This window comes from Hippichthys cyanospilos, chromosome 12 (assembly GCF_059441005.1).
Source record: "Hippichthys cyanospilos isolate Australia breed blue-spotted pipefish chromosome 12, RoL_Hcya_1.0, whole genome shotgun sequence".
NCBI classification, from domain to species: Eukaryota; Metazoa; Chordata; class Actinopteri; order Syngnathiformes; family Syngnathidae; genus Hippichthys; species Hippichthys cyanospilos.
This window is the reverse complement of record NC_142380.1, coordinates 13,058,745-13,073,860: the sequence shown is the minus strand read 5'-3', so window position 1 is coordinate 13,073,860 and position 15,116 is coordinate 13,058,745. Positions and strand designations below refer to the sequence as shown.

The 15,116-nt window shown below is 38.6% G+C and overlaps 1 protein-coding gene across 4 annotated transcripts; it reads left to right on the top strand.

The window, feature by feature from the left end:
- Positions 1-1,617: 1,617 nt before the first annotated feature.
- LOC148414949 (ETS-related transcription factor Elf-1-like) lies at positions 1,618-14,939 on the top strand. 4 transcript variants are annotated; one of them, XM_088430327.1, is made up of 9 exons: positions 1,618-1,772; positions 4,677-4,749; positions 4,854-5,028; positions 6,795-6,909; positions 9,280-9,384; positions 10,309-10,455; positions 10,564-10,635; positions 11,863-12,058; positions 13,101-14,939. In XM_088430327.1, exons 3-9 carry the CDS (start codon positions 4,969-4,971, stop codon positions 13,654-13,656), a joined length of 1,251 nt encoding a protein of 416 aa, XP_088286453.1. In that variant the 5' UTR covers positions 1,618-1,772; positions 4,677-4,749; positions 4,854-4,968; the 3' UTR covers positions 13,657-14,939. The 4 variants fall into 4 exon arrangements, with proteins under 4 accessions (XP_088286453.1, XP_088286452.1, XP_088286451.1 ...); XM_088430326.1 differs by lacking the exon at positions 1,618-1,772 and adding an exon at positions 3,865-4,066; XM_088430325.1 differs by lacking the exon at positions 1,618-1,772 and adding an exon at positions 4,449-4,585.
- The last annotated feature ends 177 nt before the right edge of the window (positions 14,940-15,116 follow it).

The window sequence follows — 15,116 nt, the reverse complement described above, 5'->3', positions numbered from 1 at the left end:
CTGATTGTGCATAATGATAGTGAATACAGTGATATAACTTGAATAGCTGATAAAATAAAAACTCAGTCTGTTCATGGAATTGAAAATAGATTTTAAAAAGGAAAGAAAGCAAAAAATACCATGGCCCAGGAACATCAATAAAATACCCTCCATTCATGCATTACTTTAACTGCTAATCCTCACAAGGGTCACAGGCTTTCTGGTGTCTATCCCAGCTGTCTTTGAACTGCAGGCTGGATACACCAGGAACTGGATGCCAGCCAATCCAAGAGCACACAGAGACAAACAATCATTCACACTCACAAACACATCTAAGGACAATTTGGGGTGTCCAATATACCTACCATGCATATTCTTGGGATTGTGGGAGGAAACCAGAGTACACAGAGAAAACACACGTCGGCACAGGGAGATCAGGCAAACTACACACAGTCTGAGAACAGTTGTTGTTCCTACTGATCACATTTTAAAAACAACATGCTGACTTAAATGTGCTGTTTCAGCTGGCAAATTCATCGTCTCGAAGACCAAACTTTAAAGGGAGAGATTTGGAGGAGGACGAGGAGGATGAAGGTGTGTTGCTAAGCACAGTTTAAGTAAAAGAAAGAAAAAAGGTTTTCATTAAAAATTTACAGAAGTTGACGATCCATATTTACAGTAAGTGGTAATGTGTTATTTGGTCGGCTATGTTTATAATTGTTTTTCACCAAACAAAAATCTTTTTTACTCGATATTTGATTCAAATTTTCTGTATTATATCTGAATACCAGAAATACTAGATAGCTGCAACACTACGGTATTGCATTCTTCTTTGTATGGCGCAAAAGACATTTACATATTATTTACACAATCCACAGCCCACATTCTCAACAGATTTTTGGAGGGAAATTGGCTTCGTATAAGGGTTCACAGAGTAGAGATTTATTCAACCCATTTAAGACAATCCAAATGATAATATGACAACACAGTATATCTGGCTGCTAAAAGTTAGTATGAAATTATATAGGAAAAAGTGTTGAAGGGCTTCACAAGGCAGCTTCTAGCGTCCACTTGATTCTATGTCAAGTGGACAACTGTACTGTGTGTAGAAGAGCATTTGTCATCCGTGAGCGTATCATTAAAAAAAAAAACAAAGAAGAAAGGATGGGAAATAATTAGTGTGTTAATTCCACGTTTTGCCACTAGGAAGCGCCAGGGACTGTATCGGCATTGTAATGATCTTCAGTCAAAACACCTTTTTTGTCATTTTGTAACGTAACGCGATGGAAGCTAGTATATGCCTCAGTCAAATATTACCATATGTAAGTGAATGTAAGTAAAAAGCAGATTCTCAAAAAAAAAAAAAATCTGCGTCTGAAGCAAACAAACAGCATACACCACACAGTTCCCCTTGGATTATATCTCCGTTTGCAAGTCTGTTGCTTGGCTCTGCTTTACATTGCAAATACACCCGTGTTTACATTTGCTCCACACTGACAATCGTTACTAAGGGTTACCTTGACTCACAACACAGGTAACCAATCAGAACTCACTTGGGGGGCAGTTAAAGGGGAGAAAAAAAGCAGGCACAACATCTGACAGGGATTTAAGATCTACACTGATCTACAGTCGAGGGTCACTTTCTTTGGACATTTCACAATAAGGAAACTTGATTTCTGGTATACAATCAGATGACTGATCCGTTTTTACCAGGTGAAAACAGTTTCTGTTTCCTATTTGGATATTCCAGCCGGCTGCTGTCCGCATGCATAGATACCAAGTGACAACATAAGGTAACCCCTCTGCTTATGATTTAATATACAATAATGATGTTGACAGGGTTAGGTAATAGGTGATATTATTGTGTTTGTTTTGAAAAGTACCAAAGAAAGACCTACTAAGTTTTAGAATAGCTCTATGTTGGATGCCACGTGCAAAAAGGAAAGTGAAACCAGTTTTCGCAGCATGAGGTTCTGAGCATGGAAATTCACATTTTTAAAAGGTTTATTAAAAGATAAGCCCATAAAAACATGTGCACACATAAACACATTCTGTATGACCATCAGGAATGTTGTACAGCAGTTATTGGCTGTGACCACCGCTACTTTTCTGATAGCCAATCTCCCCTTACACCATATTTCAATGTTCATTTAACAAGGCCGTGTTAGAGCAGGCAACCAGAGGACCTTATCAGCTGCTCCCCTCACTTGCCATCCTGTTATCACCGTGGCCTAGTTCACACACACATCGAACACACATAACCTGGCTCTGTCCGACAAACCCGCAATTCTTCTATCTCGCTCTCTTACCCGCACGCAGGCAAAATGAGGAATGAACGTCACCGGGCCTTATCAGTGTCCTGAGGGGCCTGGCAGCCACTTCACCGTCGCAAAGCCCTGTGCAAAGGCCACAGAGACAAACCTCCAGTATGTGACCAGAGTACTAATGTACAAAAGCTTCTGAGTCCTCTGACAGACTGCAGGGCCGGGCCGGCTAATGATGAATATACATCTCGTACAATGGTGATTGAAAGCAACTGCCGCGCAGTAAAAGAACAATGTGGGAATTAGCAATTTGGCCCCAAAAAAAAAGTATAATCCTTTTTTTCTGCAAAATAAAAATACAGCCTGCACTGATTATGTTTAGTAACACATTCATTGCCACCAAGATAAGTGTGGCGCCTTGCCAGTTAGAAAAAAATAAGCTGGAGGAAAATAAGCTGTTAATTCAATTCACTTACTTTATACCCAACATGCGGCACCCACAGAGAACCATAGAAGATCCAATTCACAACATAAAGTATTATTTTATTTGATGACAAGAAAAAGTCAAATTCAACTGAAACATTCTATTGCAATAAGCGCTCTCAAGAGATTAAAAAACTAGGTTAAAAATATTTATTAATTATTTGGATACATTGTTTAATTGTAGCAGATGAAAAGCATGATATACGTATAACACAAAAAGTGGGTTCAGTCATTTATTTTCTTGAATAGATGCACTTGTAACCAATTACCTTCTGCAGTATATGAAACTAGCCTCAAGTGGTGGTTGGAACCCTTAGGGGAAATGGTGCTGTTTTGTTTCGTCAATCACTAAATAATAGGAAAAAAAAAGTTAAAATAAGAAATTGCCCATCCTGTCCGTCACAGTTTCGCTGAAATTCGGGGTGTACTTGTGTTTAGTTTGGTAAAGAGCTTTGCTGTGGCTCACTACATTAGCATCTTGGTTGTCATTGCATCATTGTTAACTATGGCTGCAGTTGCAGCTGGGTGCTTCACATTTATGTGGTAGGCTCTGCTTCTGTAGTAAGCAAACTCCTTACAAAGAATGCATCTCACTCTACTTTTTAAAGTTGTTGCACAGGCATTTTTTTTAGTTAAATTCATCATTCCTCACCATTTTCCACTTGTTTTATCATTTCCAGGTCTTAGTCATGCTTCTGACCTTGCCTTTCCACCCACATGAGAAGCCTATCTGGTTATGCTAAACACAATGACAGCCAATCACTGTCCACATCAAGGTGTGATTGTCCTTCGTTTTCCAAATTCCTGGTATTTAAAAATTAGATTAACGCTACAAAACAATTGCGCTTCAACTATAACTGTAATGAATTGCAAGGAATGTGCAATTAATCTGATAATCTGACACTCCTAATTGTAATGTGGCTTACTTTTAAAGTATCTGAAGAGAAAACTTCATTTGACTTTGAAAGTACTGCAGTCAAAAAAAAAGTAAACATCAGAGGAAGTTGAAACTGAGAAGGCCATTTCTGGCTAAAATGATGGCAGCGGTTTGGCACACGAACTCAGGAAGTGGTGCCTCCTAACTGAGCTGTGCTTCCTGTGTGATAACTGACCCAAACATATTGTGGCTCCATCGCAAGCGCTAAGACGCTCATTCATGTTCTCCCTTTGGAAGCTTTGGTGGAAAAACATCAATAACTGTGAAGCTGCTAAGGTTGGAGGATTAACAGGATTAAAATATGACTAGAATTAATTCCTTGAAGCTATTTTTCTAGGAATGAAAGCTACTGTGTACACTGCAAAGCCCGATTACTGCTGTGATCTACAGAACAGAGCTAAAGGTAAGGTGCAGGTGTGCCATCATGTTGATGAATTTCTTTTTAAACTAGTAAATAAGAAGCACACGTACAACAGCGGCAAATACTTAAATCCCCAACGCGTTTCACTTTAACCTTTGAATAATTCAAACATGGTAGAGTGAGGAGCAAAAATGATCAGAGGACTCAGCAAGGCGTATAAGAGGAAGGATCAAATAATTAAATGATTAAAACCAGGGGGGATATATATATATATATTAAAAAAAAAACATGTGCTTTGATACAAAATGTCCCCAACATGTCTTAAGGAATGTGAATGCAACGGCTGTGAGACCTTGAAAGTTGCGCAAAGACATAATGTTTCGAGTTCAGCGGCAGCTGCTCCCCCAGTATTGCACGCACACATACACACACATTGCAGTACAAACGCTTCCTTCCTGTTGGTGGTTTGGCCTCTTTTTAGAAGATGCAAGTGAGATGTGTGATAGTCAGAAGCAGACTGTACTGTTCCTGTATTTCAGAGACCGACTCTTGAACAAATAAGTATGCAATTGGTGTCTAAGTGTTCCGTATCTTTGGCTTGAGTCTTGAACCTCTGTATGTTACTAAATTCTCTTTTTTTTTTCCCCCTCAGGTTCCAGTGCGACAACAGGACATATTTCATAGCAGCCAGATCCCTATTGAAAGTCAAAGCATAAGAGGCAAAGGTTATTTCCTGTGTCAACTTTGTCTCATGCTAATGTACAGTAGTATACTCACGTTCACTTTTGAGATGCCAGCATCGTCATATCCTGTGATGTGCGCTCTTCAGATCAACTAAAGGTGACTGCAACTGCCCACTGTTTTTCATCGGCCCAACAGCTTCTGCCTAGAGACAAGAAGACAATACAGATTTCGGAGGATACTTGTGATGCTGTGTTTCCGCCATGCTACAGCAATCAGAGCTTATTTTCGACTTTGCCAGTGACCATGTTAACCTGTCAGGGGTAAGTAAAAATTTGAGCAATCTATCATTTGGAAGCAATTTTCATTTTTGCGAGTTGTCTTGAGCTAAAATAAAAAAAAAAGAATAAAAAATAAGGAAGACCTTCACCAGCTAGCAACATTCAATTAATTAACATTAGAAAAGACTATTGGCAATATTATTGCCTTTATCTGTTGATTCATTGGTAAAATATAATCATGTAATTATCGCAGTTAATATGGATAAAGTGATTCGAGAATGTTTAAAAAAAAACAACAACACCTCAGCCACACTAGAAGGTCAATGTATTGCTCTCTGTATAAGTTCTAAGTTTGCAAGTTACAACAGCAACAAATGACTGTTAAACTTGTCAATGCCTGAGAAAAATGACCATTATAACAATTTTCATAAAGTTGCTACCCAAGAGCTCAGTAGATTGTGGTGTGTAACATTGGAGCTGAAGTACACTAACTGAGCAAAACATTACGAAAACTTGCACAATACAAAGCAACCTGTTTATAAAATGTTCTGCTTTATAAATTGTGATGAAAATGTAATAATAATCAGTTCCTATTAACAAAGTGAAAATGTGTAAATATTTTTACATTTTTGTTTGTGTGGGCATACTTTTCAATTGCGCTGCACTGGTGTAAACAGTTGATCATATAAGGCAAGTGTAGCTGTTCTGCACTTACAAAAATTTGTACTGAAAGTCACATTTTGCAGGCTCCATGAATGTTGCAGCTGACAGAATCTCATAAAAAGGCATTCAAGCCTCGCATTAAAACAAAAAAATGTATTTTATCTCATCACTGATTGTTACGCGAGTGGCAAGGTGGAGTGGTTAGCACATCCATCTTGCAGAGTTTTCCCCCCGTGAATGTGTGGTTTTTCTACTTTGGTCCCCCCACATTCAAATAATGTGTAGGATGCAGTAGGTATATTGGCCACACTAAATTGTCCATAGGTGTGTTTGCATGTGTATGAATGGTTGTTTGTCTTTCTGTGCTTGCAACTGGTTGGCAACCAGTCAAAATAATGATGGATGGATGGATGGATGGATGGATGGATAATTGTTACACAACAGAAAGATGGCCTCGGCCAGGGATGGGAAACTTCAGTGATGGGGGGGAGGGCACCAGGAGTGTGCTGGCAATTGGGAATTTTAGAAAAATGCATGGACTTTCCTGAAGGCCAGTTGGGGACATCTTCCACCCCACTCCCCTTTGCTTCACAAACCTTTCCCTCTCAACACCTTGTGATGGCCTTTATTTGAAAATTCTTGGGTCGAGTTTTGGTCTCAGTACATCACTTTTTTAAAAGTGCGGCTTGGAGTTTTAAATAGATATATGACAGCTATTCCATTTTAAATATGGGCCAAGTAGGCTATGTGCTTACATTTTGCCATTAAAAAAGGGTATTTTTGCCAAATCAATCACCCCAAACATTTTTAATACCGTATTATAAATAGATGCATCCATAGGTGTTGAATGGTGAGAACGCGGGGTTTGTTTAACCCCCCCCCCCCCCCCCCCCCACACACACACACACACAATTTTGACAAATTATGGGCACAATTTGGACAATTTCCCTTAAAAATGTAACTTATTGCCGGCAGTTTACACTGCTAAATTTATAATGTTGTTGTACACTGATTGCATTATTTATTGCTGTACCATGAAAAGATACGACTAATACATCTACTAAAACGTTTAGGGGTTTGCAAATTTGAGTGTGATTCCATAGATTTAACATTTTAAAACTTGTATACTTTTGTCATTTGCACAGCTGGGCGTTCGCTCTGATTTTCCTGCTGTTCTAGTAGAGCAGCATCCACACCTGTTGGCATATTCAGGTTTTTTGTGCGAGGAGACACAGGTAGAAGACTGCGAATTGCCTAAAGGTTAGTGCATAATTGACGGGGCACACAGCCCTCTTGACTTCAATATTCTTGTGTACCAAATATGTGGGTAGTTATCTACAAATTGCGGCCTGCGCAGCTTTACATTGTTATTCTTTTCAGTGGCTCGGGTTGAAAAAGATGCCTGGGCTGCTCTGCGCACGCGCTCTTTATTCCAAGTCAAGGACCACCCTCCGTAAAACATTCAGGAAGTTCAACAAAACATTTCTCGCTTGTCTGCAAAAGACAGCACATACATCGCCTTAGAATGTAGGCTAGGAGGAATCCAGCTAAAGCATGCTCTAGCTCACTTGTCGTCAGTGCTGAATGTTAAAAGTAAGTGTGTCGTAGTTTTGGGTCGTTTTTACTTTGATCTTCAAGTTGCAGCTGTAGTGGTGTTTGGCTAGGCTAAGTTAACGTTGCTAGCAGAACTACAGTAAAGACACGTCTCTATGAAGTTATTTAAAAACTTCACGATTGTAGTTTCCCTGCTTCACTGCTTGGATCTCGTTGATCAATTCGTCATCGGCTTTTGTAAGGCGTAGAAATTGTCCATCCACGTTTGACAGCATCGTTAGCCTGCAGATGTTTTCCATCCTTCAATTTACGTCACAAAGACATGCATGCGTCGATCCCGCCGTGATGACTTTAATGAACTCTGCTTTATGATCTATCGTCAGTCAGTTATGTTTTATTGCCAATTTTAACTTTTTAAACTTGATGTAATCAAATGTTAGTTTTATTATAACAGACTGCTGATGGCAGCGTTTTGCCAAGCTATAGTATAATAAACTTTATATGAAAAACGCAGTTCAGCTCTTGGTTGATCAGTATCAATCAGTGCTGATCAACTATGCATTTACGCATCAAATACTACACTTGTCTTGGCCAATTTGATACTGGTGACTAAACCTCCCCCGCCGGCCTTTTTTCCCTTTCATCATCATACTAATAACGTTTGACGTGTTTGGCAATAATATGCAATTGTTTAAAAAAAAAAAAGTCCCCAGGCTGTGTGAATAATGGGCACAAAACTAGCAGTACTCCAAATTATAAACTTTTGTAGCAATGTAAAGACAGACATAAATTAACAGGTAAAATAGTAACAAAAGGTTTCTCATTGAACTGTGGCGAACAAAAAGAATTAAGTTTCGCTTAATGTCAAGATATAATTTGTGAATATATTTAATCGCATTAACCGTTGTGCAGGATTTTGAACATTTTTGGGTCATTTCTTCCACATAATTTTCACAGTATTTTAGCCAAGGGATGGCACACGCTTCGGGTAGAGCAATAACGGGTCGTGCCATGTTGAACTTTGACATCTCACCATCTGGGTGAAGTTTCAGTTCCTTGATGTTTCTTTCAATGCTTTCGCTTTGATGTAAAATGTGTTTGATGTATAGATCAAAGGATTGGACAAAACACTGCTGAAGGGTTAATGGTATTGTATCGGATTGTTTTTTTTTATCTTACTACTGATTATTCTTGGGTTTGTGTGTGTGTATAATTGCTAGATCAATTATTTTTGATCATGTTTACTAAACTAATTTAAAAAAAAAAAGTGGCCCTAACAGCTTTCTGTTCGTCTCTATGCAGCCCACAGAGAGGGAGATTTTGGCACCTCGGACTAGACTATAATGTACAGTACTGTATTTGTGAGATTGATGGTGGTCCTTGGCGGAGGGTCAGATGATGAATTGTCACCGGTCACAGTAACTGGACATCACTGTCTCTTGGCTATCCCTGATAATTAAATATACACGGTAACAAGGTACTCCATCACATTGATGGCACCACTGCATAAAACAGCCCATGAAGCAGTCTTGCTCATTGATAAACAGTCATTCATAATATATTGCCTGCCAGCACTCTAAGAGAACTCAAGGCAATATAGCATTCTGTACCCACTATGAAAAATCCACATTCGATATCGTGCATTTGGTGGTTCTTTGCTCGGCACCGCAAGTCATACATTCAATGACTAAATGTGATCATTCCAATACCAGATTCTAGAATGTTCTCTGTTGTAAGGGTGCCAATACACACAGCCCTAATAATCAAAGATATTAATTAGTTTTGTTTAATCCCGTAGTATAAATCATCTTAAAATACAGTATATCAGGATCTTATTTTGAAGAATGAGTAGAAATTAGTTCAACCAGGTCTTACTGAAGAAATCATTGCAGCGTGAATGTCATGTTCATGGAAGTATTGTAACCTATGGATTTGGGGGGGAAATACAAATCTTAGGAGATGCTTGCCTCTTGAGTAAATCAACCTGAACGTTGTGCTTGAAGCAATTGTTCTGAATCCCATTCTCTTCTACTATCTTACAATATATTTATTTGGTATTAACTCTGCCGTCTAAAGTGGAACCATGTGGAATTGGAGACGAACAGACCATGGAAACGCTTGTTGCTGCAGACTCACTTCTTGACTTGGACTGTCCTGACACCCTGTCGTTGGAACACTATTGTAAGTGTGCGCTGTCAACACCCAACTTTATGAAATCCACCAATAAGGTTTTACACAACATGTTAATTGGTATTAAAATGAGGCCATTTAACCTCCCAAAAACATTCTTGTTCAATATATTAGGGTTTTTTTTTTTTTTTTGATCAGTAGTGAGAGAATCTATTTTCAAATATTTTGTCGCATTAATTAGAATACTGCCAAAACGAGTGGTTTCCAAGCAAAAGGTATTTCATAGTGTCTCAGTTGGCATTTTCAACCTTGATGCACACTTCTAAAGATCATATTTTCTGTTAGATTAAAACACTATTACCGGTACTTTATAATGCTTATTGCTTGAGTAGTACTTGTATTACTTTTATTTTTAGTGCCACATTTTAGAATGCCACATTGCTCATTGTGAATTGCATTTTGTGCTATAAACACAATTTGAAGTTGGGCAGAATTATAGATCAACTCACTGACCACGCCAGTTCTCAATGACTCATAAATTCAAGGACGCATGAATGCCATTTCACGGAGCCTTTAAAGGTTATTCAGATTATTATAAAAAGTTAATCACATGCACGTTGGCATTTTGAGTGAAAGTGGCTCTCAAATGATCCTTAAGATTATGTGTACAGGTCATGTATATATTTATATGTTATGCAGCACTAGAAACTGTATATTTACTGTAGCCATATCAAAGCCTCATTTGACTAATTCTGATTGTAATCGTAAACCCAAAGGCCGTCAAATATTGATGGCCTGACATCTGTTTAAGTAATACATGAAAATGAAATCAAATAAAGGAATTGAATGTTGACATTTTGAAAACCCGGTAAAAGGGGAAGTTGCCCATATGCACCTGCTCTGCTTCTCAATGTAGGATGGTGTTGGAATTATTCTTGTGCAGCGCTTTCAATAAATCTGTACGACCTTCTCTAGCCCAGACTTTCCTGCCATCATTGGGTGATGTCATCACAGCTCCTGTCACTCAGGTGACTGTGTCTGCAGAAGGGATTGTGGGAGCTGTTGAAGAGCCGGAATGGCACACAGATGAGCCTGCGACACATCTGCAGTCCAAACAAAGAAGTCAGTCACTTTACTCATCATGAATCGCCTGCTTATGTAAATGAGCAATGTCTGTGTGATCATGTAAAGTATCATGTAAATGATATTTATTTCCCCTTAACCTTGCAGATAGAAAACGCCATCAAAGGGCTGAGTCTCCTACTCCTGACATAAAAGTGAAACGGGATAAATACAATAAAGGTAAAGTGAACCTCTACATTTGAAGTCATTTAACCTGGAAAACATTAATATTTTCATGTACATGTAATACCTTTAACTCTTTCAGTGCCATGGACGAAAATTTTCGCCTTTTAAAATAATTAGGTTTTGTGCCAATGATGAGAATTCTCATCAAATATGTATTTTTTTGTTTTTTTTTAAATGCCGACACCGATTAGTGCTTATTTTACTATTAAGCCAATTGAGCACTGTAGTGATGAACTGTGACCATTGGATGACAGTGTTGCTCACGTTGGGGAAGAAAGCAATGCATAGTACACATACATTACATACCTGTAATTCAAATTAAGGAATGGAAATCAATCTTTTATATGGTACCACCCTTGTTTACATAGACATAGCACAAAATATTCTGTTGGCCTTGAACGATGAGCAAAAATGCTAAAAATTGGCTCACACTTTAGGAGTCGCTTGTTCTGATAACGCTTGGCACTGAAAGAGTTAAAAACAATTTGCTACTTGCTGTTGACTGAAAATGATACGTGCACAAGGCTTGGTTTTTACACAGTACATAGCCACCTCTCACTTTATTCTTGAGTATCTCCTCAGGAGATCATGGTGAACTACAAGTGAAGTGCTTTTTTTTTTTTTCTATTTTTCTGTTGTCCAGCTGAGATAGAACTATAATTGTTCATGAAAAAAAATCCAATAGGTGGGTCTCCTTGCATGATTGGTCACATCACCGTTCTGTTCTGATCTCTGTTGCCAAATAGATATTTTTCTACATTATTAAAAGCACAAATGTAAATTATAACATTTGTTACAATAACAAACATTTACAAGGCCAAATTAAAATAAGTGTGTAAATAAAATTAAAACAAACCTTCAGCGAGCAAAATGGGTTTTGATTACCAATAAACATTAATAATTACTGTTAACATTAATCATTTCTGATTGATCACATTCAATTCAATCTGAAATATGGGCACTTAGTATAAAATGACTATAAACCTACTGCACAAAAATATTTTTAAAAGTGATGTGAAATAAAATACCATCACTCTATGGTAATTTATTTCAAATCAACCATTCAATTTCTCTGTGTATCAATTAATAGTACAATGTGGATTCTGTCAATGTTGACAAGACAAACACGTTAGCTGTCTTTCTGTTTCTCTCTCTCTCGCTGGAATTATGTCATACAGTATGCTAATCCCATTCTTATTGGGCTTGTTTTGGTCTCCTCAGGTGGGAACACACTCTACCTGTGGCAGTTTCTCATGGAGTTGCTGCAGGACCGACAAGTTTGCCCACGTTACATTAAATGGACTAACCCCAATGCCGGAATCTTCAAATTGGTCAACTCAAAGGCAGTGGCGAGACTTTGGGGAAAACACAAGAACAAGCCAGATATGAATTATGAGACCATGGGCCGAGCACTCAGGTACAGCCCTAAAAGCAAAACCAAGATGCAACCCTTTATAATACAGTGTTGTGAATAGATATTTGCTCTCTTCCTGATTTCTATTTTTTTTTTCTCATATTTATAACTGGCAAAATTTTCTTTTCACCAAATCAATATATTATACAAATAATCATTTTATTTACCGGGGATGCAAACCTATCTGACTATGTGTGATAGCAATTGCCCCTTGTTAAATCATAAATCATCTATGCCTAGCTATAGTTTTGGAAAAGCTTAATTACATTTCACAGGATACACCCAAACATGATTGCCACCACCTTTGTTGAAAAAGAAAAACAATCACATAAATTGAATCTGTTAAGTCAATTTTGGCGACAAGAACAAACACATTTGGCCGCAAGTCAAAGAAATTCCAAAAGAACATAGAAAGTCTATCAGTCCGAAAAATGTTCCAACGCCGTTTCCAAAGCTATGGGGCTCCAGCAAACAACTGTCAGAGCCATTATTCACAAATGAAAGAACTGAGAACAGCGTCAAACCTTCCCAGAAGCTGTCAACCAACAAAGATTACTCTGTGAAAACTCATCAAGGAGGTCACAAAAGAACCAAGAAGATCGATTTTCGAATCGAATTCACTTCTTACCAGAAGTTCCTGAAGAAAAATGCCTGGCATATCAGTCTGTGCCCTCAAACTCAAGTGCTGTGGATCATGCAGCCGGACAATAATTCGAAACACACCAGAAAGTCCGCCTTGGAGAACAAAATGACGGTTTTAGAGTGGCCAAGTCAAATTTAAATTCAGTTTAAAAACTGCTATTAAGTTCAGGGGGCAATTACTTTTTCACATAGGGTCAGTTGGGTTTGTATTTTCCCCCTCCTTGGTAAACAAAATTGTCTTTTACAAACAACAGTTTGTATGTGCTTGGGTGGTACTAATAATGATGTGATAAAGTCAAACGTTTGTGTGTGATAAATATGCAAAAAAACAAAACAAGAAATTAGGACGGGGCAGATACTTTTTGTTGTGTTTATTCTGACGCTCTTGTGTAATGCTCTGTAGGTACTATTACCAAAGAGGTATCCTGAATAAGGTTGAGGGCCAGCGCCTCGTCTATCAGTTCAGCTCACTTCCCAAAGACATGATCTACATCACAGATGGTGATGGCGTCAAACAGGAAGAAGAACACGATGACGCTAATGAAGTGAGTGACGATTCTGATGACAGCACACTATCTTCAAGTGACCAATCGGTGGAGGAAGAAGATTCCATCCCACCAAAGAAGACATCAGTTAGCTCTGTCCAGCGGACCAGGCCAATGCGTGACACTGTACTTCGACCTGCCAGCTCCAGCCTCATCCAGGAGCAGCATTTGCCCATTGTCTCTGCCGAGATGTTGCGCACACTCCAGAACCTGCAGAAGGTCCAGTCCCTCCAGCCTGGAGGTCATGCGTCCGTCTTCAAAACAGCTCAGCTGCTGGGGAGTCTGTGTGAGCAACAGGCTTCTGCTGATAGTCAGGGTGTACTGGATGCATGTGATAGAAAGTCACCGTCTGGAGGCAAATCTTCTCAAGTGGAGACCCCCAAACTGGTGCCGCTTATTGGCTCTGACCAGTAGCTTAATGAGCATCCCACAAACACACCCAAAACACACAACAGCACAACATGCACACCACTTAGCTGCCGAGCTGTCAGCAAGCAAGCGTTTGGGTTTGATCGAAGCCCCCCCCCCCCCCCCCCCCCGCCCCTCTAAAAAGCCAATGTCCTTAATTGTCGTCTCACTCACTTGTACCTGGTAAATACACAAGAAACCAAAGACATGCACTGGAACCTGCAGCATTTCTGCACGCACCCTCCACTTGCACTTCTGAGGAGTACATAGTGCTCCTCCGCCATTCTTCTGGCCTTCTGTAACCCCTCACATGCTGAAGCATTCCTCTGCCTTGACAATGACTTTGCACTAATGTTTATCCCTGCTGTATGTTTCTTCTATAAGTGCCTGATAATCTCAGTACATATTATCCCACCTTACTCTTGTCAGCTGTCTGGGAAACATTCCACTTTTTATTATTATTATTGAATTATGTTTTTGTTACGAGTTGATAAAAATAAGGGATCACTGTCAGTAGTTATTTAGCACTGCTGCTGTTAAGATTTGAGGTACTGGGTCTACAGCAGATGCCTTTTGTTTATGACAATCACTAGTGATCTCTGTCTTTTATTTAGCTACTGTGTCGCCTATAGTTACACTGCAACTATTGAGCTTTCCTGCAATGCGCGTTTGTTTATTAAACCCTATAGATTTGCTTATATGGAACTCGAAAGCCTTTATATATATATATATATATATATATATATATATATATATATATATATATATATGTCGTGTATTTACTGTATGTCCGAACATGCTTGACTTGTGCCTTGTTGCCATTTTTTTTCCTCTCAGGTTTTGTTTGCCTTTACTCTATGCAAAGAAAAATACAATGTTTGGCTTTTCATAATGAAGTAATGAGGTTTTGTTGTCCAGGTTTATTCATTTTTATATTATTTACAATGTTTGTTAGAAACTGATGAAGCCACCCCACAAGTTTGACATCACTCAACAAAAACTGAGCGCAAAACATTTTAGACCAATGTCTGTGATATCATTTATGATTTATAATGTCACCTATGCTCTTCTTTGCACCCTATGCAAAATGTTTTCTACTTTATGAAGTAATTTAGAAATCTCTCTTTTTGCGTTATCTTGAGGTGTCTGTATACTATGATTTTTACAGATCTGGATTTGGAAGAAATTGCCATAGAGAAAGTGTGACATTTTTTGTTGCTTTGATGCAGTCCCAATTGTGGTTAAAGATGTTGCTCCACATGTATCAAATAAATACATGTTTTTCCGTTTTTAGTGTGAAATGTATTTTTTTCGCTTTACACAATTTGATAAAAAGGACACCCTATAATAGTACAACCCTATAACCAAAACTTTTTTGGCACGGTAGAGGAAGGTAATAACAGTGAATCGAATGAATACACTGGACTTTACATCATCAAAGTTTTCCAAAAGAATAGCTAGAGATG